Below are 23560 nucleotides of genomic sequence, written 5' to 3'. Positions count from 1 at the left end.
TCACACAGGCACATTGCTTACGGCAGTATAGGTTCTTGGTTCTCTTGTGGCTTAGATATAAACTGCATACTCTCTCACCTGTACTCATGATCCTTGGTGATATGCATCAAGCCAGCGTCTCTTTAATTGCATATTTTGCACGTTACACAGAGTTCTGCATCATATGGTTTATATATAATTCCACTTTAACACAGACTTCTACTCTGCGTTCTTTCTTCCTGATAACTTTGAGTTTTAATATTTCCATTTCCACTTAATATTTCCATTGCTCACTCTTTCAGTAAAATAAAATAAACACGGATAATGTGTCTCCTTAGGAGAAACTGAGGTTTTCACATTTCTGTGTCCTGTTGCTTTCAAAGATCATCTTTATGTGCCCAATTTTGATGCTCCAACTTACCTGCCCAAAACACTATGGTACTTAAGTTAACAAAAGCTAACAATTCAAATAAATTTAATACAGATTTATGATTTCAGGAGAAGTGTTCATAAAAATACAAGAAGACAAAAGGAAAAGCTATGTATCTAACAGAAACTATGTTGAGAAACAGATTTTACACTGTACATAATTAATGACTTGAAAATAAATGAGTCTGTTTCCTTAAGATGTTCTTTAGATAAGAAAAGCCTTGAAGAAAGCTGGAATTCAGGAGGGAGCACTTAGAAAACACAGGAAACTCCACTGATAACATGTCCATTCCAAAAGCTGTCACACTGCTCAAATATTAGACATAGCATGTAATTTATGATACACATCATCTATTAGACTTAATGACATAATAACACTAACACATATAACACAATAAGGCTAACACTTACCTTTTTCATTGCCATTTGCATAAGTTGGAGGCTTGTTTTTGTCAATGCTGTTAAAGCTCTGACTTCTCCTATTTAAATTAGAGGCTCCCTGGACCTTGCTGCTGCTGCCTGCAGCTGGCACCCTAGAGGGACCTGGAAGCCTGAAATAGTATAAGGAAAATTACATCATTATTGTACATTATGAAAATACGGGGAGCAGGAGGTTCTCAGCAGAAAAGAGTTCATTGGAAAATCATAATATATGATGTTCTAAAATCTACTTAGCAGAAAGTGTTGATTTAAGTGACAAATAAATAAACACAAGGTTTGAGACTCTTCAGAAAAATATTGTTTCACTTTTCAATAAATACGGCTCCAAAGAATACTAATAACATAGGGCAATTAGAAATAAAGTCACCTTTACCTGAAAAAAGTCATACTTACCACACGCTTGATGAATAAAACTTTGATTTAAAAGTACTGTAACAATTATAAGAAAGGCAAAGGAAATAATAACATTTGACTTTATTATGTTCTTAGGGCACTAATCAGCTACCTACATTTATTGTTAAGTTGTTCTTTTCAATGTATGGGACATTTGTTTTTATCTCAGGCAGCTGTATCCTAAATGAACGTGTACATTAATAACAAGCAGAATAAAGTTAGTGAACAAATTGCAAACAGTACTTAGTGACTAGCTAAGCTAGTTAGCTACTCTAAGCCATGTAGTGGAGACCAAGGTCATGAGTTAATTCATATGTGACCGACCTGTCTCACATAAAAACTTTCATTCTCTTGCCCAAAGGAAGCACCTAGGCTTCAGCTGGTTTCCTCACAGGTGTGGCCAACGGATCACAGAAGTGACATGACAAGAAAGGATGCAGGTCTTGGAAGAAGAAAATCTGTTAGCAGAACGATGATTTAAAATACACCTATAATGACAACAGCTTTAGCTATTCTTTGTGTATGAAGGACAGGACATGTGAAAATATAATGTAGAATATCTTTAAATTAGGGGGTTTCACGGGAAGTGATAATCCCCACTTATTTTATTTGGACTATAGATTATTTATTTCACTGTTTAAATAGTTTCTATATTAAAATTTTAAGTTTCAATTATTTCATGAATTATGCCTCAAATGTGCAATTACTATATTTTATTTCATACTGCTAACATATATTGCATATGTACAGTTAACTCAATGCACATAAATTTAAAAGCAGAGATTAAGAACTGATATTGGCCTGCTAGGACATATTTGAAGCACATCATATTAAATGTTGCCAGCCACTTTGCTAGCATTTGCTGCCACCATCTGAGTGCCACTGTGTACTGCTCTGATCATTTTTATTTTCAAAGAAAAGCAACCCAAAATAATCCAGAACTTATAAAACATGCGTGAATTTTTTACTGTTCCCTTTTACAAAATCTCTAAAATAAAAGAATGTTTATATCTATTATATTGGTGCCCGAACTATCACAATTTCACAATCCATTGTGACAATATTCACATTCAAACTCAATTTATAATACTACTTGATACATTATTGCTATAGGTTATTAGGACAGCGAATGCTTAAATAATATAAATACTTTTTAAAGAGTAAGAGGAATTGCGGAATGGAATGAACATCAGGGAAGCACAAATGCCAGCTTAAAAACAGAAGTGTTGATTTCTTGGAATAGTTAATAGTTTCAAAATGTTGGCTGTATTTTGGAGTTTAAATACACATGGCTAATAAAGAGCCCTGTCAGCTATTTTGCTAATTAGAGGTTGTGTCATACACAAGCTTAGAATCTTTTCCAAAGGATTCCGACGTTTAACTTTTGTTCAAGTGGACCTGCAGGCATTGTAAGAAAAGTACAATGATCACAGACACCAGAAATTTTAAGGAGCAGTAATTGCACTCTTCAGAAAAAACTCAACTAATTAATTTGGCCAATTGTCCCGATCATAATAATTCTGAGAATTATTCCTATAGACACAGTCATAGATTTAGAAAGTTCATTCTAAACCCACGTGCATAAACAAATTTTGTCACAAAACTTGCCCTGCTTTCAATAAAAACTGACCTCTCTCTAGAAAGCAATTAAAATGCATTTTAATCGTTGCTGTGACCCATGAAGCCAAGTGATCTTTAGTTCTCAGAAGAACAAATTAAAACAAATTTAATAATCCATTTGCTCTTCTCATTACCCTAATTTGACAGGCAGCCAGAACTCCAGATCATTCATCAAAGTAATAAAAAGAGAAATGAGACTAAGAAAAAAAAAAGAGAGAAAGAGATATTCTTTTAAATCAAAATACTTAAAATATATTTTACATTCATAAGTCATAGAAGTGGTAATAAAAAAATGCTTACTGTATATGTGTACATGGCAGGTCACCGTTCTTTGCACATCCTAATTTATAACATATCTTTTAAATTTTAATTAAATATCCTTTTGTCTCTCCAGAATCATTTTAATTACCACGGAAATGAATATAACTTAGAAAACTATGGCAAGGGGAAAATCACATACCTCAAGTCACAGCATCACAAGCAGTCCTTGCAGCCAAACACTGTATAATACGATTATTAGAGCAGTGACTAGTGCACCACCACGGAGTCACTTCTCCATTGAGTGAGAGGGCGTATATAATCACATACTAATCAGGGATGTAAAACACACTTGCTGTGGCTTCCCTCAGCTGTTCCAGGCTACCTATCACCATTCCTTCAGCCACTTAACATTGAAAAGAAAATCACTTTCAACACGCTTTTTTATATACCAAGATTTTCCAAACAGTACATAACATACTGTCATTTATTTGAACAGACTATCTTTAAAATACATGTCATAAATTAGCAAAAAACTAAACTATGAGATAAAAGAACAGAGCAGGCTGACCTGGTGCTAACTTCCCCACAAAAATCTGCCAATGTTTCTTAATTCTGCTTCAAAACGTATAGTAATGAATGCATGCCATATCAAAATGCGATTACAATTTTGGTGCATAACTTTCCGATTCTGTGACTTGGAAGGAATGGGGCCTTCGAATAATTTTTTCCCCCCCATGACCTTCTCTACGCCTGCTACGTACTTCAGCCCAGTTATAGCACTAAGTATGACAAAACTAAAAGCGAAGAGGCCAAACCCCATTTTAACGACCTAACACAAACACACTCGTCCCTGAGACTGCATAAGGATATCTTCTTGGAAAAATTCAGTCCACTAAACTCTTTATCCAGAAGTAATTTTTGAAAAAAATTTAGAATGATAGGACAAAATATCACTGGGCATTTACTTCATTATCTAACAAGCAATAAATTAGAGACATTAACTGACCTAGTAGGCTTTTTTTGACTGGTTGCAATTCCACTGTGATTAGACTGAGTTGCATATCTGGCTGCCAGACTGTATGAGGAGAAACAGAGAAATTGAATTAAAGAGATTCTTTGAACATGGAAAGAAAGCACAAAGTTACAAGAAAACTATGAGTTAATGAAATGCAATTGGAACATGTATAAACATGTATAAAGAATAAATTAATTAGAAAATTATGATAATGCAACATATATACCATGGCATTTGATTATGAACACATTATGAAATAATGCAGTGCACCCTTGTAATAAAGTATGTCATCACTGACTTTAAAATTAAGCCTGTGTGATGGTATTCATATTATCTTAAATAGTTTTATTTCATCTTATAAAATATTCAACCTTTGTAAATGAATATGAAAACTTCAAGAAAGCTAAAGCTTGATTTACACAATAGACAGATTGTCTTTCTCAAAAAGGTAAAACAAAAGAGTAATGAAATGAGAGCCATTATTTTCTTTAATAATCTGCTGATGTGCTGTTTTAACCTAAATATTACTTTGAAAATTAAGTGATTAAAATATCAAGCTTCTGTCTAATAATTTCTTATTGATCTTTCACCCTAGTTAAAATATTTTGAGGAACTGAATAATACTAGATGATTTTCTGAAGAAAGATCGATGCAAAAATTGAGATTAAGGTAACGTTAAATTCTTCAAAAACAAAGTGAATGAACAACTAGTGATGGCAATTTCTGAGCATTCTTGAATTATAATTCTTTGATCAAAATCTTCAATCAAAAACACACAAGCAGGCAATATTTAAAACAAGTTTTGAAAAGCAATGAATACTTTATAAGCAAAATGAAAATTTGTACTTTAAATTAAACTGATTTCTGAATTACCTAAGGATTCTGAAACGGGTGTTCTGAAGGATATAGTGAGACCCAATAGACCTGAAACATGCTCACAACCCCTGGGATGGTCATGAGTTGATTGATGCCTGAGTGGAGAATCACTTCTCAGGTGAATGGTGATGATACTACATGAACCCATTTGTTGAGCATGCACAGTTTCCAAGGCCTCCAAGGAAACAGAAACAACATGGGTGTGTTGGAATCAGGGTGGAAAGGCCACTTGAGGTCCTGCTGCATTTGATCCAGTTGTTTTGTTGCTCAGCAGAGGGCATTTTAGTCAAGGGGTGGATTTCTTAAGATGATGACATGTCTCCTAAGTCAACACTTAACACTATTGAGTCAGTCTGTGGTGGGACAGGCAGATTCTTAAAACCACCTGGTTAGAAAGGAATAAATCTTCATATCTAGGGAGATTTTCAGGTTCACAGAGCACTTGTTTTTCACATTTGATATGAGCTGTGTTATTATTTGCATATAGTATTGCATTCTGTCTTCCAAGTACACTGGGCGCTGAGTCAACTGGCTACAACTGGCCAAACAAATTACCTCAGTAACAGTAACAGAGAATAATTTAAAAATAAAAACCAAAGTGTCTCAATGAAATATGATATGAATTTAAAATTTAAATTTAAAAACAAAAGCACCGGGATTGAAGAAAATTCTTTTGTGAATTTCTCAGCCCACTTTGTTAATCCAGAAGTAAGAGAACTACCTAAAGGTTCATTACTGTGTCTGATTCTGTAACTCTCCAAATGGAGCACAAATGTTATCAGGAAATATGATAAGAAAACAATGTACTTTCCTTCATGGAATTGAAGCTACCTCATTTGTTTTTCCTTCATGATTTTAAGAAGTATCATAACTTCTAGTAGAGATGTGGAAAAACAACATTTAAGAGAGGTTAACAGACTTGGCCAAAATGAATTTGGTTTTATGGCCTGTATGTTTTCTAATTTATTACTAGAGAATACGCGTTGCTTATATTTTTGTACCCAGCCCTAGTACTTGAATCTTTTGCAACTTGGCTTCTGCCCTGCTTCCCTTACCCTTGTGAAACTGTTACTTAAAGAACATAAGAGTTGTATTCATTCTCACCATACTCTACCATCTTTGTATTTCACCATATTGTTCCCTCTGCCACGTTTAACCTCTCTCTTTTACAGACTGTCACACCAAATAATCTCACTTGATTTGCCACTGTCATTCTTGTCCATTTTCTCTTTCCTTCAACGGTCCTTTTCCTTAATCCGTCTCTTAAAGACAGTATTTTTCTTATGTCCTCTTTCCTCAAATACTGATATGCATTCTTTCACTTAGCAATTTGTTTCCTAAGATTTCAAGTAAAATCTACTAGAAACTAGAATTTACATGTGCATCATACCCCTTGCTATCAATTTCAACTGAGTAAAATTGTCCATTTCTATGATTTTCAAAATCACCATTAAACTTACCATTGTCCTTCCGTTACCATCCAACTCCTAATCAGATCCTTTAATTGCTTGATTTCTGTTCATCATCACCATTTTCTTTAGTACTAGGGGCTTTCTTTACTTGATTCTTCCCTTTTTTCTGTTAATTATCAACTATGTTCGATCAATACCCTGTCATGCAGATTCTGCCTCCACAAACCCATCTGCATCTGTGTCCTGGTACAATTTCCACGTTTATCACACAAACTCGAGCTGCGAACGCTTCCCACAACACCTCTATCTCCCTTTATTTTTCTTAGTTTACAATCTGGTTCTGCCTTCCTACATAGCACAAAGGCATTTTTTCCCCTACAGCACTTGTAATACCATTTCCTGAGGTTCAGATTTACAAATGGCCCAGTAACAAAGCAGGTGAAGAAGCACAGTTAACGGAATTTGTGAGTAAAACAGACACAGGAACATGTAGACACAGCTCTGAAGCAAGCAGGGTAGATAAATACAATCGGAACACCAGTAAACTAAGGGTTTCCAGACATCTGGATTGAAAATTGCATATTTTTGTTTTCCTGAAATGTTATCAAGTGAGACTTTTTCCAGCTAATGAGTGGCAAAAGTATCAGAAACAAAAGCACCAAAGAAATAAATATTCTGAGACCCACTGTGGGTTCTACTAAAGGAAGTTATCAGCTCGTCTATCTGATAAAGAGGAACATCACTGGAATGCTTTTTATTTCCTCTAACATGGATGGGAATAAGAGGAAACTAGAGACAGCCAATTACAAAAAAAAAAAAAAAAAAGAAAGAAAAAAAAGAAAAAGATGCTATTCATTTGGAGTTCAATACACAGAAGGTTCCAAACTGCCAGAACTTTCTAATCCAGCTTCCATGAAAATTCCCATGTGGAAAAGTAATATCCATTAATTATAAGGAAAGAAAGCTTCTCAGAGTAAACATACTGAATTGCAATCACCCATTTTTACTAACCACCAGAGCCTCGCTACTCAAAGTGTTCTCCATAGACCAACAAAATAGGCACCACCTGGGGCTTGTTAGAAATACTCCATTTCATGTCTTATTTCAGACCTATGAATTAGAATCTGCATTTGAACAGAATCCCCAGGTAATTCCTAGGCATAATAAAACGGAAGGAACAGTACTCTACAGAATATCCACAAATGTACAAACTTGGAGGAAAACAAACATGTACTTTGCAAAATCAAACAGCGTAATCAGCAGAGTCTAAATATCTCAAGACACGCTTCATCTACTATATCCTGATGCTGCTTTAGATTCTGTTGACTCCTTTCTTCTAGAAATCTTCATCTCACTTACCTTTCTTAATGCAACCACTGTTGCTCCAGCTACTCCTCCTACTTTCCAAATACAGGTTGTGGGGACAAAGCCCCAAAAAGCAGTTTCCAGGCTCTCGGCCTCACATAGAAAGGTGCTGGCTCGGGTAGTAAATGGCCATCAACTGTGATCAGACGGCCAGCAGCGGTGGCTAGTTGGCAGTCAGCTGTAACCCGTAGGCCATTGGCCACTAATATAACTGCTGTGGCTACGCTAGCAGAAAGGAATGGGGCTAGCAAGAAGATGGTGGCTGGCAAGCGCGGACTGCTGTTAGGCAGATTATGTAGATCCTCCTTCCTGTGTCTCCAGCCCAGCCGCCAGCGAGAATATATTGGTTTGACTCCCCTATCTATGGCTCCGTGGGTGTTCCTTTTTGGCCTTACCGTGTCCTGCGTTCTTGGGCGGAGTGTGGGAGCTGAGACCCTGCACGACAAATGGCGCAGCGAGCAGGGTCCCCTGCGTGACACAGGTCTACTCACAATCCCCACCCCCTAGATTTTGTATTATGATCATGAATATTTTCAAAAACCACAATCCTAGAAATCAGATAATTTATCCCACCATTCTGTTTAAATCAAATCTATATTTTATACTCAAATCTCAATCCTAAACTCAGAGCCTCTTTTGTAAGTATCTCCATGATACCTCCTAGATACTCCACCTGGATCTATCACCTACAATTCTCCCAGATATTCCAGAAATGTTCACACCTTAACTCCTGTTCTTCTTTCAAACCATCTTCTCTCTTTTTGATTTTGCCCTTTCAATTTAGTGCCAGCAACACTTTCTCCATGGAACAATATGGAGGTGTCTTAATCACTACCCACTTCTTTTTTATCTCTTTGGACTCTAAGAATACCTCTTTACTAGTATCTTTATTATCAGTCTAATTTTATTTCCAGGGAAACCAAATCATTCTCCTCACAGACAACAGAATTAATTTCCCCAAGACAGAATTGTTGTCAATTCCTTTCTTTGAAATTGCTGTTGACTCCCCATTGTCTGCAGGGTAAAATCCAAGCTCTGAGATTTGGTTTATAGAGTGCTCCAGGATGTCTCCTCATCCCCTTTTACAGCCTCACCTCCTCTGCACATCCTCCACCCCATGTTCTCCACTGTCACCCATCTCTGCCCCTTGCCTGTGGCCTCTTCTCCCACAGGTCCATGGATTTTCTCATGAGGTTTCCTTCATCTCATGAGGTTTCCATGGATTTTCTCATGAGGTTTCCTTCATCTGAATCCCCATTCCTTTTCTTCCCCACATTAGGAAATCTTACTTCTACTTCGAAATCTTGGCCAGACATCAACTAAGTTAAAGCATGTCTCAAGCCCAGAGTTAGCTTTGTCCTCCACTAGTGCATAGGTCTTTATTCTTCTCTAATTATCAAGTTAATATGGAAACTTCTCAGGGTAAACGTCTGTCTCCTGAACCGATTGTATTGTTCAGAGGAACAGGAATTAAATTATGTTCACTTTTTGCATTCTCAGTTCCTCTCATGGGTTTGGTATGTGTTTAATAACTAAATAATTGATGGATATTTACAGGACAATATTATCAAAAAATGGTATATTACGGCACCATCATTTAAGATAGGGAAATTGTTTCAAGAATGGAATTATCAGCAGTATATTAAAGTAGGGAGCAGAAAGACACTCATCTTCATGTGTCCTTATTAAGTGACAGACACGGTTTACATTTAAATTATCTTTATGCCTCACAATAGTCCTGCATAGGTGATATTCTGCTCCTGGCTGAAAAAATATGAAACTGAAGCATTTAAATATTAAGTTATCTGTATAAGTTATACCACTTGTAAATAGCAGTACTAAAATCTGAACATTGGTCCATTAGTTTCTATAATCTGTGCTCTGTTCTATTATACCATATTGTCTTCTTGAAAATTGATTACAAATTGCAATATTTTAATACTTCTTTTACTATTAACTCAGTGCCCTGTGGATCTGTAAATATCTCCAAGACACTATAATGATAATTTTATACTTCATACAGAATATCATCTCTTCCAGTCTCAAATAAATCTACTTTTAATCGACACTACTTTCAATAGATATTCAGATAGATAACATAAAATGATTTCATTCAACATGTCACTTACCTAGAAATCTGGAATAGGCAACAAAAAATGTTAAAAGGGAATATAATTTTAGTATCTAGGCAGCTCTCCTCAAACATCTTCCAAGTAAACACTATCTTTAAAACTTTTAAGCAGCATTTTAGTCAGGGCTAGCAAATACAGCATATCATTTATAACTTCCCTCTCCCATGCCCATTGCACACATGACCAATCAATCATAGGACTTTTTTCTGCTTAGTCCTATGGTACCCGCAAAACCCTTGGCCAGCATTCAAGCAACACTTTAAAAAAACAAAAACAAACAAACAAACAAACAAAAAACTAGAATAAGAGTGAAAATTTATTTGCATCTCTTTTCTAAGCTCTCATCAAAATATTGTTAGAAGATTTGAATGGTTCAGCACATAAGTTTTATAGAAGATTCTATTTCTGGTGCAGTTATTCTAGCAGTGAACTTCCATGCAGAAGTAAAAATTATATAATCTTATTCCTTAGTCTTCATCCTCAAAAATAAAATTCAATCCAGACATTAAGCACATGGGCATCACTAAAAATCACCAAATGGTAATATCTGAGCCTCACACTATATGTCATTCTTTATTTCCATTCGATACTAACAAGCTTATTCCAAAAAAAAAAAATCTCAGTAGAAACTGTTGACATTTGAATTGTCTAGATTTGTGTTTAATTACTATGACAATTGCAAATATTGTTCTTATTCATTCATTATACAAAAATTCTTTTAACACCCACTGTTTGCCCAAGTAAGAACCTGGAGAGCCCCGGCAGCTTGATAAGGAGCTGAGCCTTTTTCCTGACTACAGTGGGAATACCAAAGGTTTTTATGGCAGAATACATAATAAATTATCAGATTAGAGAGCTATTTCTTTTAGCTATGTGGTGAAGTTGGTTAACTATGAAGGTGAAGTTGGAGGAGGAGGAAGGCTGGGATATTTAGTAAGCCTAGAGAACAAATGAGAAATTACTGCTATAATTCAGGCAAGACTTGATGAGGGCCTGAATGAAGGCAGAGACACAGGAAATAGAAGTGGGTAATCAGAGAAGTTATCATCATTTACATAGAAAATTCAGAAAAGGGAGTATGGCTCTGGCTTGGGTTGCACGGTAATGTTCCATAGAAGCAGGATGCAGGAAAACAAGATTGAATATTCTTGGTACAGTGTATGAAGAGATAAAAATCAAGACTCTACTTCTAAGGTATATCATTAGTCAAAAGATGAATGAAGTTACAGGAAATCCTAGGAAGATGGATATTCACTGGTGACTAAATCCATTTTCATAGTAGAGCTAAAATAAAGATCACTTTATGATCTTATTATAATAGTTCTCTTATAAAGTCCATGAATACTTTCAGATATTAAATAAATGAATAAATAAGAAATTGACTTCACATTGCTAAGCACTAAGCCCCCAGAGGAGGCTCTGTAAATAAATATTCAAGTGAATTCCGGACAACATAACTTCCTATATTCTTCAGTCCCTACAATTACCCTGCATTCCTGAGCTTGGTATTCTTCCCAACACGACATCAGTTGGTTCTCACCTATTACTTCTGAGATGTGTATGTTCTTACTCTAAAACCTGAAAGCATGGGCTTCTCAGTACTGTAGCTAAGCTTTTAACTCTGGCTCTCAGACTTTGGGTTTATAATTACTTTGGGACCATGATTTCTTGAAAGTAAGTACAACTAAGTCTCATTTTCTCTCAAACTTCCCTGGATACTACTCACTCTTCTTTCCAGAACTCAATAATACCAGTCCCTACAGGTCCCAATCCTAGAAGAATCACCAGGAATTGTCCCAAAAGGACATCCATGAACCATCACTCCCCAAGCAACACACAAAGGTGAGCCTTCCAGAACCTATAATTTTCAGCACTATACATCATCCAAAAAGTGCCTCAAACAAAATTTAATAAATGATGCTTTGTGATATAATGATTAGATAAAAATATAGTTTTGACATGCTTAAAAGATGTAATATATTTACTTTAATATTTCAACCAGAGTTTTGTGTTAGATTGGATTTCACAACTAATTTGAAAGACAAGGATAAATGTCTCAGAAAATGAGGCATTCTTCAACAACAAAAAAATCAATTCCCCTTTAAGTGGATAGCTAGCAAGCTACCATAACACTAAATATATTGCAAAACAAACAAAAGGAATATTCTGTTGTTCGCTCACTCTACCCATAAATGCAGTCACCAGAGTTTTGTCCTGAGCACTCTCTTTTCGCCCTAGCTTGATACTTTCTTGAGTAATGCCTTCCATTTCTATTGTTTCAATCAATAAAACATGGTTAAGCTAGTGCTCCTAAGTCTTTATCTCTGGCCCTGGCTGCTCTCCTGGGCCTGGAGCCACACATTAGAAATAGTCCCACTGAAATCTCACATTAATTGAAAACCAAAGCTGAACTGTTTCTCTCCACCTCTTTCTTTACATCTGTTTCCACTATGACATTATTTTTTTTCCTTACTGAAATATATCACTATTCAATGAGTCAACAGAAGTAGAAAGGTGATGATTTTCTTTCACCCTTATCTCCAAACAGTCCTCAAATCCATTTTCCCAGTCAGACTTCATATGTATAACATTAAACTGTTCACTCTCTTGCCACTATAGCTGCAGTTTCCACCCGCTTCTCTCCCCAAAACACATCTTTTCTCTACCCTGTCACCAAGCCTCTGTTCCTAAGTTATAAAAGGTATCAATTTTCCTCTGCTACAAAAACACCCAAGGCAATTTTCCTTTACATTCAAGAAATAAGTACCAGCTCCTAGACATAGCACCCAGAGCCTCCATAAATTGACCTCTGCCTACTTCTCTAGTCTTATCTCTCATCATACCCTCTGGCAGTTTAAACATAGGCCTATAATAAAGTCTTTGATGCCCCTTCCATTCAGAGGTGAGATCTTTGTCTCACGTCCCACCCTTAAATCAGGGTGGGCTTGTCATTCCTTCAAACTGTAGGTCACCTTGTGAGAAGTACAATATCCCTGAGACTGCCACCTAGAGGGGTCAAGTGTAATCAGTATTCCAGCTAAGCTGCCAGACACAGGAGTGAAGAAGTCACCTTAGTAGTGGATTGGCCAGCAACAGATGTTTTGCCTCCCAGCAGTTGGTGACACTCCAGCCATTCCACCCTTCCCTGTAGAGGTATGCCCTGATTCCTACGCTCACAAAATCCCCAAATATAAATAATAAAATGGTTATTGTTTTGTGCTACTATATTTCAATTTTTTTTAAAAACAGCCATAGGCAGAACACACTATTAGCTACACTTTTTGATTAACAGTTGCAGTTTCCTGAATGCAAAATAGCATTTCTTTCATCAGTGCCTTCCTCTAACTGCAGTATCTGAGTAACCTGTACTCTGTTAGATGAGTTAGCATACCTTACTGAATTATTTGGTTCAATATCTAGGTCTTCTATTAGAGTGTGGGCAATTTAAAACGTAAAGCACCACTGTATTTCAGCCACACATCTAGCATAATTCTTGGCCCATAGCGGGGGCTGATTCCTTATTTGTGGAAAGGTCACATTTGAGCTTTCAAATCGCCAGTGACAAAGAACACAGGGCTCTAATGTAATATATGAAGGATCTCTAGGAACAATATCATCTTTCATTAAAACATTTCATTTCCATATGGTGTTCATTAACTATGCCCAACTGCACAGTAATTGGTTCATTAAAATATAAAAATCAGGCACAAAACAGAGTTCTTAAAATGAATGTACTTAATACAAATATCATTGAATAAACTGTGTTTATAAAGATAAAACATAAGGGCAGTTTTTCATATTACATCCATTTTTATAACTCCTCATCTATATTAAGAAATGTTATAGAAAATTATTTTAGAATCACCTTTGATTCTTCCCTTGTTTATTTACTTTCAGTCTTGAAGTCACACAAACATATAAGTGGAAATTCCTACACAAACATTTAGCACTCTTGATTTCCCAAAGAAAGACAAAAATGTGCTTAATTAGAACATCACATTTGTCCTTTTAATAGCACTATACCCGAGGACCCAAGGAGGAATACAAAGAAAGAAATCACAGAATAAAAATTAAGAAATTTCTTGGGCATGGGTGTTGATAATTTTTACCTCTTAATTGTACTTTTCTTTTTCAAGATGGTATGTTTAAAACACTGGAATTATTTCCCTCAAAATTCACTGAATATAGCTTGAGAGAAAATTAGAAGTTCACTGAGATATATACTATAATCAAATACATGGACATAAAGTTTTAAAGTGAGGATTTTTAGAAAAAATAAACTTTGAAGACAGTGAAGCACATTCACTAAAAAATTTTAAGACTGAGATAGATTAAAATATATTTCCTTATATATCCTATGATTGATAATTGTAGAAATGAAACCATATATTTAGAATTGAAATTTAAAGAATTCTTTAAACCAAATTCTTCCTTTAATATAAAGGATTTTCCCTTTGTAGGATTTTTGCTCAATGTTATAAAATAGTAACTGACAATCTAACAGCTCCAAGAAAGAGGGAGGTGTTCAGACACATCTGAAAAATTACTTCTGTACCTCAAAATCATACCTGCTCCTTTGAAAATATTTAAGACATTTTGCAACAAATATACTCACATCAGAATATGTAATAAACATGCTTTCTCCCCACAGGTAAGTTTTGCTGAGACTTCACTGAAATCAGTTATTGCCGACTCCATACATGAGTCAGTAGCTGGCTTTCATTCACATGTGTTTCTTTTTAGTAGCTGGATGGTTGAAATATTGTCCCAATTATATGTGAGACAGGTTACTGTGATAACTTGTACCATTAGTACAATATGGTACGTAAATATATTACAACCTCTGTCTTATCTTAAATTTCAACTGACAGTTAATACGGCCACCTGCATGGTCTGCTTTTATGAGCTCTCAAAACAGTAACCCAAGAGGAGATGGCTATGTTAGATATTACCGCATCAAAGTCTCATGCTCTTTTAGGAATGTAGAATTTCAAGATAAAGTAGAACTCAGGAAACCAGGCTCGTATTTCTTTCACAGTGTTACCATAAATTAGATTTTCCACAGTGCTTTTCCTTACACATAGCTGAAAATACTACGCTGTTCCATGGGTTTTTTTCATTTACAATTTTCAGGATAGAATGAAATTACATCATAATGCACTCAGTGCTCCATTCCAAAAGTTCACTTTAATGCAACCACCTGAAAAAACAATTGGACTCTGAATACCAGTAGACAAAGTTATTTTGCTCAGCTGAAAATTTCAATAAATTTTGGCAAAGACTACCCTGATTAGTGAAAAATCTGGATTATTTAATACTTCTAAAGATTTAAAAAGTGTTGTAGTAAGCACTAAATACGTTGAACTATTTCTTAGTGCACATGTTCATGAAAATGAACTTTAATTATTATTCTTATAAAATAATTATATAAATGGATAGTTATAAAGTGTTTGAAGATCTATGAGAAAGTTTATTTTCTGGAGTCCTTATAATAGAGTTACTCTCAGTTTACTGGGAAGTGAATATAATCATCAGTACAATCAGTCTCATATTATGATGGGGTGGCTGGGGTCTCAACACATCTAATGGCGAGCTTTGGACCAAAGTCTGCCCCACAGCGTTGCAGGGAGAGAAGGCTTATTTTATTTATACATCTTATGAGACTAAGAACTCAATCAAAAAGGGGGAGGGGGTAGGATAGTCAGAAGTGGAAGCACAGGAAATAGAACAGGAAGAGGCAAATATTGGCAGTGTGCTTTATAATGAAGAGGACCCTTGACCAATGGTTAAAGTCTCATTGGCAAAAGTCAAGTGCAGAAATCTCAGTTGCAGAAATGTATGAGGCCCTTAAATCCAACTGCATGCTCACTCTGTCATCCCCTGATTATAATTTGGTTTTCCACATAGGATTGACTACAGGAAAATAATTCAGTAATCACATTGTCATGATTATTATGGTTTTTGTGAAAGTTGCATTTTCCATTATAAATAAATAAGTTGAAATTTTAGAGTACAATCTTTAATGGAAAACATCAACATGTAATAATTCATACAGTATAAAATTGCATGTATAACAATCAAGTCTATAAGACCAGTACTCTATTTGAGAAGAGAGCCCCATAAACACGAAAAATCAAATAGAATCAAATAATTTCTAGTGCTTGGGAGACAATGTTCATTTAACGTCATGTGGTAAAATGTTAAAGAAATAAACCACAAAGCAGTTACTTTAAATCACATCTCTATGATGATACACAAGTCACATAATATATATATATATATATATATATATATATATATATATATATATATATATATATATATATATGTTTGGTAGTTATAAGTCCAAATTATAAAAAGTAGCTCATCATTGTTTTTATCTAGATATTTAGGTCAAGAAGCAGAAGTCTTAAGTTATCTAAATTAGGACTTAGTCTAATACATTAAAATATATATTATATTCTCACCATTACCTTGGAAAATAGAATATAATGATGTTTTCATTTTCTACCTGGAGACACTAAGTTCAGTTAACTGATTTTTATTTTGTTAAAAATAAAAAGGAAAGTTATCAGAGCCAAGAATGATTCTGTCCTTATACCTTAAGTCAAGCTCATCACTTTTGCCTCCCTCAATCTGTCCACATACACAGGTTTTGATGACTTTATCATGTCTAGTTTCATAGCTTTTAATTTCTATTGGGTTACATTTTCAGAATTTTTGTCTAGCCCACATCTGTCCCTTAAATCCTGTCTTGCAATTCCAATTATCTCCTTAATATCTGCACTTAGAAACACATAGTAGACATCTCAAAACTGATGTGTGGATAAAGGAATATTTGACCTTCTCCCTACCAAACCTGCTCTTCCCACATTCTTTTTCATTTCACTAAATGGAAACACCATCTTTCCAACAACCAACAATAACAATGTTATAGTTGGCTATCTGTTTACCAATTCTCCTGCCAATCAGTCAGTTAATTCTACCCTATCTTCAAAATATATGTGGAATTTTTCCTCCCCTATCCACTTTCACCATGGTAGTCCAAGGTTTTCTCCATGACTCCTTGCTTTCACCTTTTCCCCACTACGATCTATTCTCAACACAGCAGCCAAACTGACCCCTTGATTTCTCTACCTATTTATGCCCCTCCTTATGACATACAGTAGGTTCCCTTCTCCTGGAGTAAACATCCAAAGTCCTTACAATGATGACAGAGTAATACTAGTATCTCTGTGCTCTTTCTCCGAACACTATCTTACTCTTCTGCCTTCTTTTCTCTGATGTAGCCCAACTGGGATATTTTATCTTCTTGAAATAGAGCAGACAGGTTCCCAACTCAAGCTCTTAGCTCTTATTCTTCTGTCAATCTGAAACACTCTACAACAAAATAATCACACAGCTAGTTCTTTCGCCCCCTTTGCTCAATGTCATCATCTGAGCAAGAACTTTCCTCAGAACCCTATTTATATTGGCAGAAATATGGCTCCTCAGCATCTTATTTCCCCTTATCTGATTTATTTTTCTCCACTATCAGCTGTCCAATTACTGGTATATATTTTAATAATATTGTATTGTTCATACCCCATCACTAGAATGTAAGCCTCAAGCGGGCAAGAATTCTTTCATCTGTTGTCCTCTGCTGTAACTCTAGTGCTTAAAAGAGTGCCTGGAACATACTAAGTGCTAAATAAATATTTGTTGACTACGTTAAAGGGGGATGGGAGAGATGGGAGAGTGTGAATCAAAAGATAATGACCAAATTAATAAATAAAAACTAATAGTAGAAGTATTTTATTCAGCTATATGGTATTAACTACTAAAGGAAATACCTAAAATAATTAAAGGGGTTACATCTGTATAGCCAGACTGAGCTTGGAAGGGTCTGAGCATTAGGCTGTGATTTTTAAGGATATTATTCCTTTGAATTACTTTTACATATTTAATAAAAGTTAGAAGTAAAATGGACAGAATTCGTAAGAGAAAGTGAGAAAGGAGGGAAAAGTGATGAGCTTGACTTAAGGTTTCTAATATGGATCAATACATTTTATTACCACGTGTGAGATAATTTTAAAGTGGGTGACGGGAATATGAAAGTCGGTATTTGTGTGTCTATTATACACTATGTGTCATGCTAAAGATGCACTTTAAACACAGATTATTTCAAGTGGGCGTCTCAATACCCTAATGGAAAAGTCATAATTTCAATATTAGAGGTAAGAGCACTGGCATCTGAGTAGGCTAAAATCACTTGCCCAATGCCACCCCATTGGGAATTGGCAGGCAGAATTCAAAATATGTTTGCCTGACTCTAAAATAACCCAAATTATACAGATGCTGCTTCATCTACAACAGAAGTATGAGTAGTTGTCAAGCTTTTTAAATAGGGAATAGAAACATAGAACATAAGCAAAGTGTATGTGTGAGTGTGAGTGTGTGTGTGTGTGTGTGTGTGTGTGAAATATACTCTTTTAATATCACACCCTCTTGGTATCCTAAATTAGTCAATTAAAGAATAATTTCTTTCCCTTCAATTATTTCTCTTTAGGCATTAAAAAAAATCCTGCTTTTTAAAAAGATTCACAAATGTCCTTTTTGTTTTCCTTTCTTGAAAGTTTAATTGATTCACTGACTTATTTGAAGAACACACTATCAGCCACAACACAGAGCTGAGTTAAGCAACTAAATGAAGCCAGGTTTACGAAGGCTTAAATTACCAGGATCTTCCTGTCATCTTAAATTAAACTTCCTTATGTATTTTACAAGATTTATAACCCCAGGCTGAAAAGCTGTAAACTGTCCCAATTTCAAAGTGAATCTCCCAGAAGGAAATTATGTTTCCTGGAAAAGAGAAAGGCACATGTCCTCAATGGGAAGAGGGTTCCAAGAGCTACATGTGTGTCAGGAGTCGCCGGAACCTTGGAAAGGGGGTCAAAGGGAATAGACAAGTCACTCAAAGAGCATAAACCTAAGGATTTTGCAATATGATTTGAGTTCTATAGGAAGAAGTTCATCTAAACTGCAAGTTAACACAATTTCGATTTTTTTCCTATGAAATGAAAAGCAGAAGGGCAAATGATTATCTGTGGAGCTCATAATCTCCCATATTCTTAAAATAGCTCCTATTTTAGTTCAGAACTGCCTTTAAAAATTCTGTCATCTACCAATATGATTTCTTATCTACTTGCACTTTCATGTTTAATTGTATTTTTTACATGTTTTAATTCTACAAAACATGGAGTATTTGTTCATGTGATTCTAGCATCATTATTTGTGAGTTGGTAAAACTTACCAACTGTTTAATACCAGGATAAAAAGTCATTGGACCAAAATTAAAGTAGAAGACCCACATTTTAAGGAAAATCACTTCCCCTTTTATAAGCTTTTAACAAATAACAATTATCTTCTACATATACTATCATGCTAATACCTCATACATAATCAGAGCAGTACATAAGAAAAATACATTTTAAATTTTATAATTTTCTTTCACTATAAAACTCTACGAGATAGTCTCAGGGAAATTATGCATTCACAGAATGCAGTCTGCTCATCGTTGGCTGATCTCATGTGCCAGGCACTGTGTATGGTTTTGGTGAAACTGAACTCTCCGTTACCTTTCGTGTCAACTAGAACTCTAATTCTCAAAAAAGCAAACAAAAAAAGTGAAAAAGGATGACTAGCAGACATATTCTGAACGCCTAAGACATATTTACTGATGGAAATTACTTTTCTGAGTTTGAAAATTATAGAATTCATTTCTACCTTGTTTTTTAGAATGAAAAATAGTATTTTCCACACAGCCTAGTTAACACCTATAAAAAATAAGTATGATTTCTACTTATCACTTTATATTAAAAAATATTTTTCATATTTCCCCTGGTGGTTAGAGAAAGGGTCTTTAATTTACTTCTTCCAAAACAGAGAGAGAGAAGAAGCTGATTTTGTCTTTTACATAAAGTAAATGCAAACAGAATGCTTAACGTTATGTAATACAGCAAGAAGTTTAATCTTTGCACATGTAATGTCCTGCCAAAGATCACTGATGTAATCTGTTTTACGTTAAATATATTCAACTGTTTAAGCATTGATGATTTTATTAATCAAGTCCTTATCATTCCAAATATTACGAAATATTTCCCTATGAAGGATTTAAGAAATTTAAAATTCAAGTCTGACATTTATTTTAATACAAATACTACAAGTGGGTCAGTCAAGTCAAATGATAAAAGAGACTGGTGGATAAGGAACAAGCTTGCCTTCACATGTCATCAATTTAAATCATATAAACAAGACCATTAGGAATAATTCAAAGTATGTGGCTTTCAATAGTATTTTCTCCTTATAACATTAACTATACTGATGAGAGAAATTTTTATATTAATATTATTTATCAACAAAATTAATTAGTAATCTGGGCATCTTAAAGAGAATACTTTGGTGTTGGATTAGTTGTAGCATGAATATTTTTTACCAGTCTATAATTAAATTGTTTTTAATTAAAGTTTATTGGGGTGACAACGGTTAGTAAAGTTACATAGATTTCAGGTGTACAATTCTGCAATACATCATCTACATGTCACATTGTGTGCTCACCACCCAGAGCCAGTTCTTCCATCACCATATATTTGATCCCGTTTACTCTCATCTACCACCCTTTTCCCCCCTTACCCTCTGGTAATCACTAAACTATTGTCTGTGTCTATGAGTTTTTGTTTCTTTGTTTGTCTTGTTCCTCTGCTGTTTTCGGTTTTATATCCCACATATCAGTGAAATCATATGGTTCTCAACTTTCTCTGTCTGACTTATTTCACTCAGCATAATAATTTCAAGATCCACCCATGTTGTCATAAATGGCACTATTTCATCTTTTCTTATGGCAGAATAGTATTTCATTGTATGACTGCTATCTGTCACCGTCTATCAGACTGCTACCTGTAACCGTCTACCAAAATTAACTCAAAATGGATCAAAGACTTAAGCATAAGACCTGAAACAATAAACTGCATAGAAGAAAATATAGGTAGTAAACTTATGGACCTTGGGTTCAAAGAGCATTTTATGAATTCTACCTCAAAGTCAAGGGAAGTAAAAGCTAAAATGAATGGGACTACATCAAACTGCAAAGCTTCTGTGCAGCAAAAGAAACCATCAACAAAATAAAGAGGCAACCAACCGAATGGGAGAAGATTTTTGCAAAAATTTTTAGGGCCGGCCCATTGGCTCAGGTGGTTGGAGCGCCAAGTTCCTAACGCCAAGGTCGCCTGTCTGATTCCAACAGCTCTCTGTGACCGACTGCCTTGAGTGCAAGGCTCATAATACCAGCATGGGAAACAACGAACCGCAGAGGTAGGGGAGTTGGCAGAAAGGGGGAAAAAAAAATTTTGAAGGCAGACTATGCTCAGTTAGCTGCAAATTAGACGCATCATTTCTGAATAATAGATCCATTCTCTTATTTGGTTTGTCTAAGGAATAAAAAAAAAGACAGTGAAGAAAGGACTTTTATCAGTGACCTTCATAGCCCAAGCAATCACTCATATCACCTATTTACTTTCTTTAGGACCAAAATGATAACAAACTTGGTAATCTGCTTTCTCATCCCACAGAACCAAAATCATATTTCATTAGTAAAGAAGCAATACTGATAGAGGTAGGAACACATATAGCAGTAAATTAATGAGTGATAGCCAGAAAGCAAAAGGAACATAATAGCTATAATAAATTGATAAATGACCAAAAAAGGATATCATCGGGGATCAACTAGGATAGAAGCAAACAGTTCATGCATTTGGGTAATCTTGGATGGTTCCACTGTATGTCATATTTTTTCCTTTTTTTAAAAAAAAGAAATTTATTGGGGTGACAATGGTTAGTAAAATTACATAGGTTACAGGTGTACAATTCTGTAATACATCATCTGTATATCACATTGTGTGCTCACCACCCAGAGTCAGTGTGAAACTTACTGTAGTTCAATATCATGACTACACACACAAAAAAAATCAGGAACAAATTTAATTATCTTTATTATACTAATTTTATAAATATATACAAGTTTAATTTAAAATGACTTACAATTGTAACTATAAATCTTATAAAGTGTTCCAACTTAATATTGGAAGCAGCCATAATACAGATTCATTAATTCTTACATTAACTCATTTCAAAAATAGTGATTAAGAACTTACAGTGTGTAAGGCCCAGTGCTAATTCCTTGGAATACAACAGTGGTTAATATATAAAAAAATATTGCTGTCCCCACAGTGATTACATTCTGTAATCACAGAGGGCAGGAAGTGGCAATAATAAACAACGAATATAATAAACCAATTGTAGGTTAGAGGTGGTTAGAGCTACAGAAGAAAGGAAAACTACAACAAATACTACAATGGGCAGCCGGTAGTGTTAAAATGGTAGTCAAGGTAAGCATCAGTTAGAAGGCAACACTTGAGCAGTTGACTTGAAGATGAGAGATTTAATCAAGCAGCTATCAGAGAAAGAGCAGTCCAGGGAAAGGAATCAGCTAGAGAACATTCCCTAAGATGGAAGAAAGGCAGGGCTATTTGAAATCACTGCAAGGCCTTGAGCAGGGGAGTAAAAAGTGCCAGGTATGTTCAGAGTGTTTTATATGTACCGACCCACTGAACCCTCAAAACCTTATGAGATTGGTGCCATTTTTTATTCCCTTTTAACAACGGAGAATCTGAAGCACAGAGAGGTTGGGTAAGTTACCCAAGGTTACACAGCTGGAAGTGGTTAAACTGGATCCAAGCACAGGCAGTCTGAGTCTAGGGGTGAGCTCTTAATAACTAGAGCTGTAGTTGCTGCTTCAACAGGACACCCCCCCCCACAAACACATTCACACAGGAGTGGACAGAAAGCTGAGTGATCAGGAGAGGAGAGTTTGTTCCCCACACTCTATTCCTCTGGATCCACTTTTTATTTTATCCTCTCTTGTGTGTTTTACTTGTTAACCTTTAGATCAAAATGTCTGTTTAAATAATAAATGTTCAAATTGACTGAAAATATTTGGAGTTATTTTCAAAATAGCAAAACCAAATTAGCAATTCTTAATGTATAAAATAAATATTGTGGAAATGTATAGCTATGACAATTTATTTTAAATAAACAAACAAAACATATGAAAAACACTCATTCACACTGAACTAAAACATATGACCTAATTTTTTTTCTTTATTAATCTACAAAGAAAAATATTAGAACAATTTCTGGCTAAATATCCAGACGAGTACAGCAACTAGTGATTTGCACTATTCACTTGGAAAGAGCTTTGGATTCAATAGAAAGACTAAATCATGATTTATGACTCACATCTGAAGCAAATGAAGATAAATGTGTCACAGGAATTCTTTTTCTGCATTAATTATCTTGGTTTGATTATACAGACACTATATCCCTTCTCTATGCATATTATCACTAAGGGCTTTTGAAAAATACTGAAGTACATTGATTGTTAAATATAAGTCCACATAAATTCTAATTAATAGACTATTTCACTATACCCAGTCTATATGAATGGAAGTATTACTGTCTGAAACATAATATTCTCCAAAACCTATAATAAATAATATTAAAATTAAGACTTGAGTTCCTCTATACCAGGGTCCTAAGTACTA

At 35.0% G+C, this 23560-nt stretch overlaps 1 protein-coding gene across 7 annotated transcripts in view; it reads right to left on the bottom strand.

The window, feature by feature from the left end:
* The window catches only part of NAV3 (neuron navigator 3), a 785517-nt gene that overhangs the window by 192289 nt on the left and 569668 nt on the right, over nt 1-23560 (bottom strand). For 5 of the 7 annotated variants that reach the window (XM_081061016.1, XM_081061019.1, XM_081061018.1 and 2 more), the window contains exons 7-8: nt 4130-4198; nt 820-959 (exon numbers count right to left, since the gene is read on the bottom strand). In XM_081061016.1, coding sequence (XP_080917142.1) covers nt 820-959; nt 4130-4198 — 209 coding nt within the window. The remainder of the gene's footprint in view (nt 1-819; nt 960-4129; nt 4199-23560) is intronic. The other 2 variants (XM_081061021.1, XM_081061022.1) reach the window with 1 other exon arrangement.

The sequence above is a fragment of the Rhinolophus hipposideros genome, assembly GCF_964194185.1.
Source record: "Rhinolophus hipposideros genome assembly, chromosome: 9".
In the NCBI taxonomy this organism is placed as follows: domain Eukaryota; kingdom Metazoa; phylum Chordata; class Mammalia; order Chiroptera; family Rhinolophidae; genus Rhinolophus; species Rhinolophus hipposideros.
This window is presented reverse-complemented; position numbering and strand designations above follow the sequence as displayed.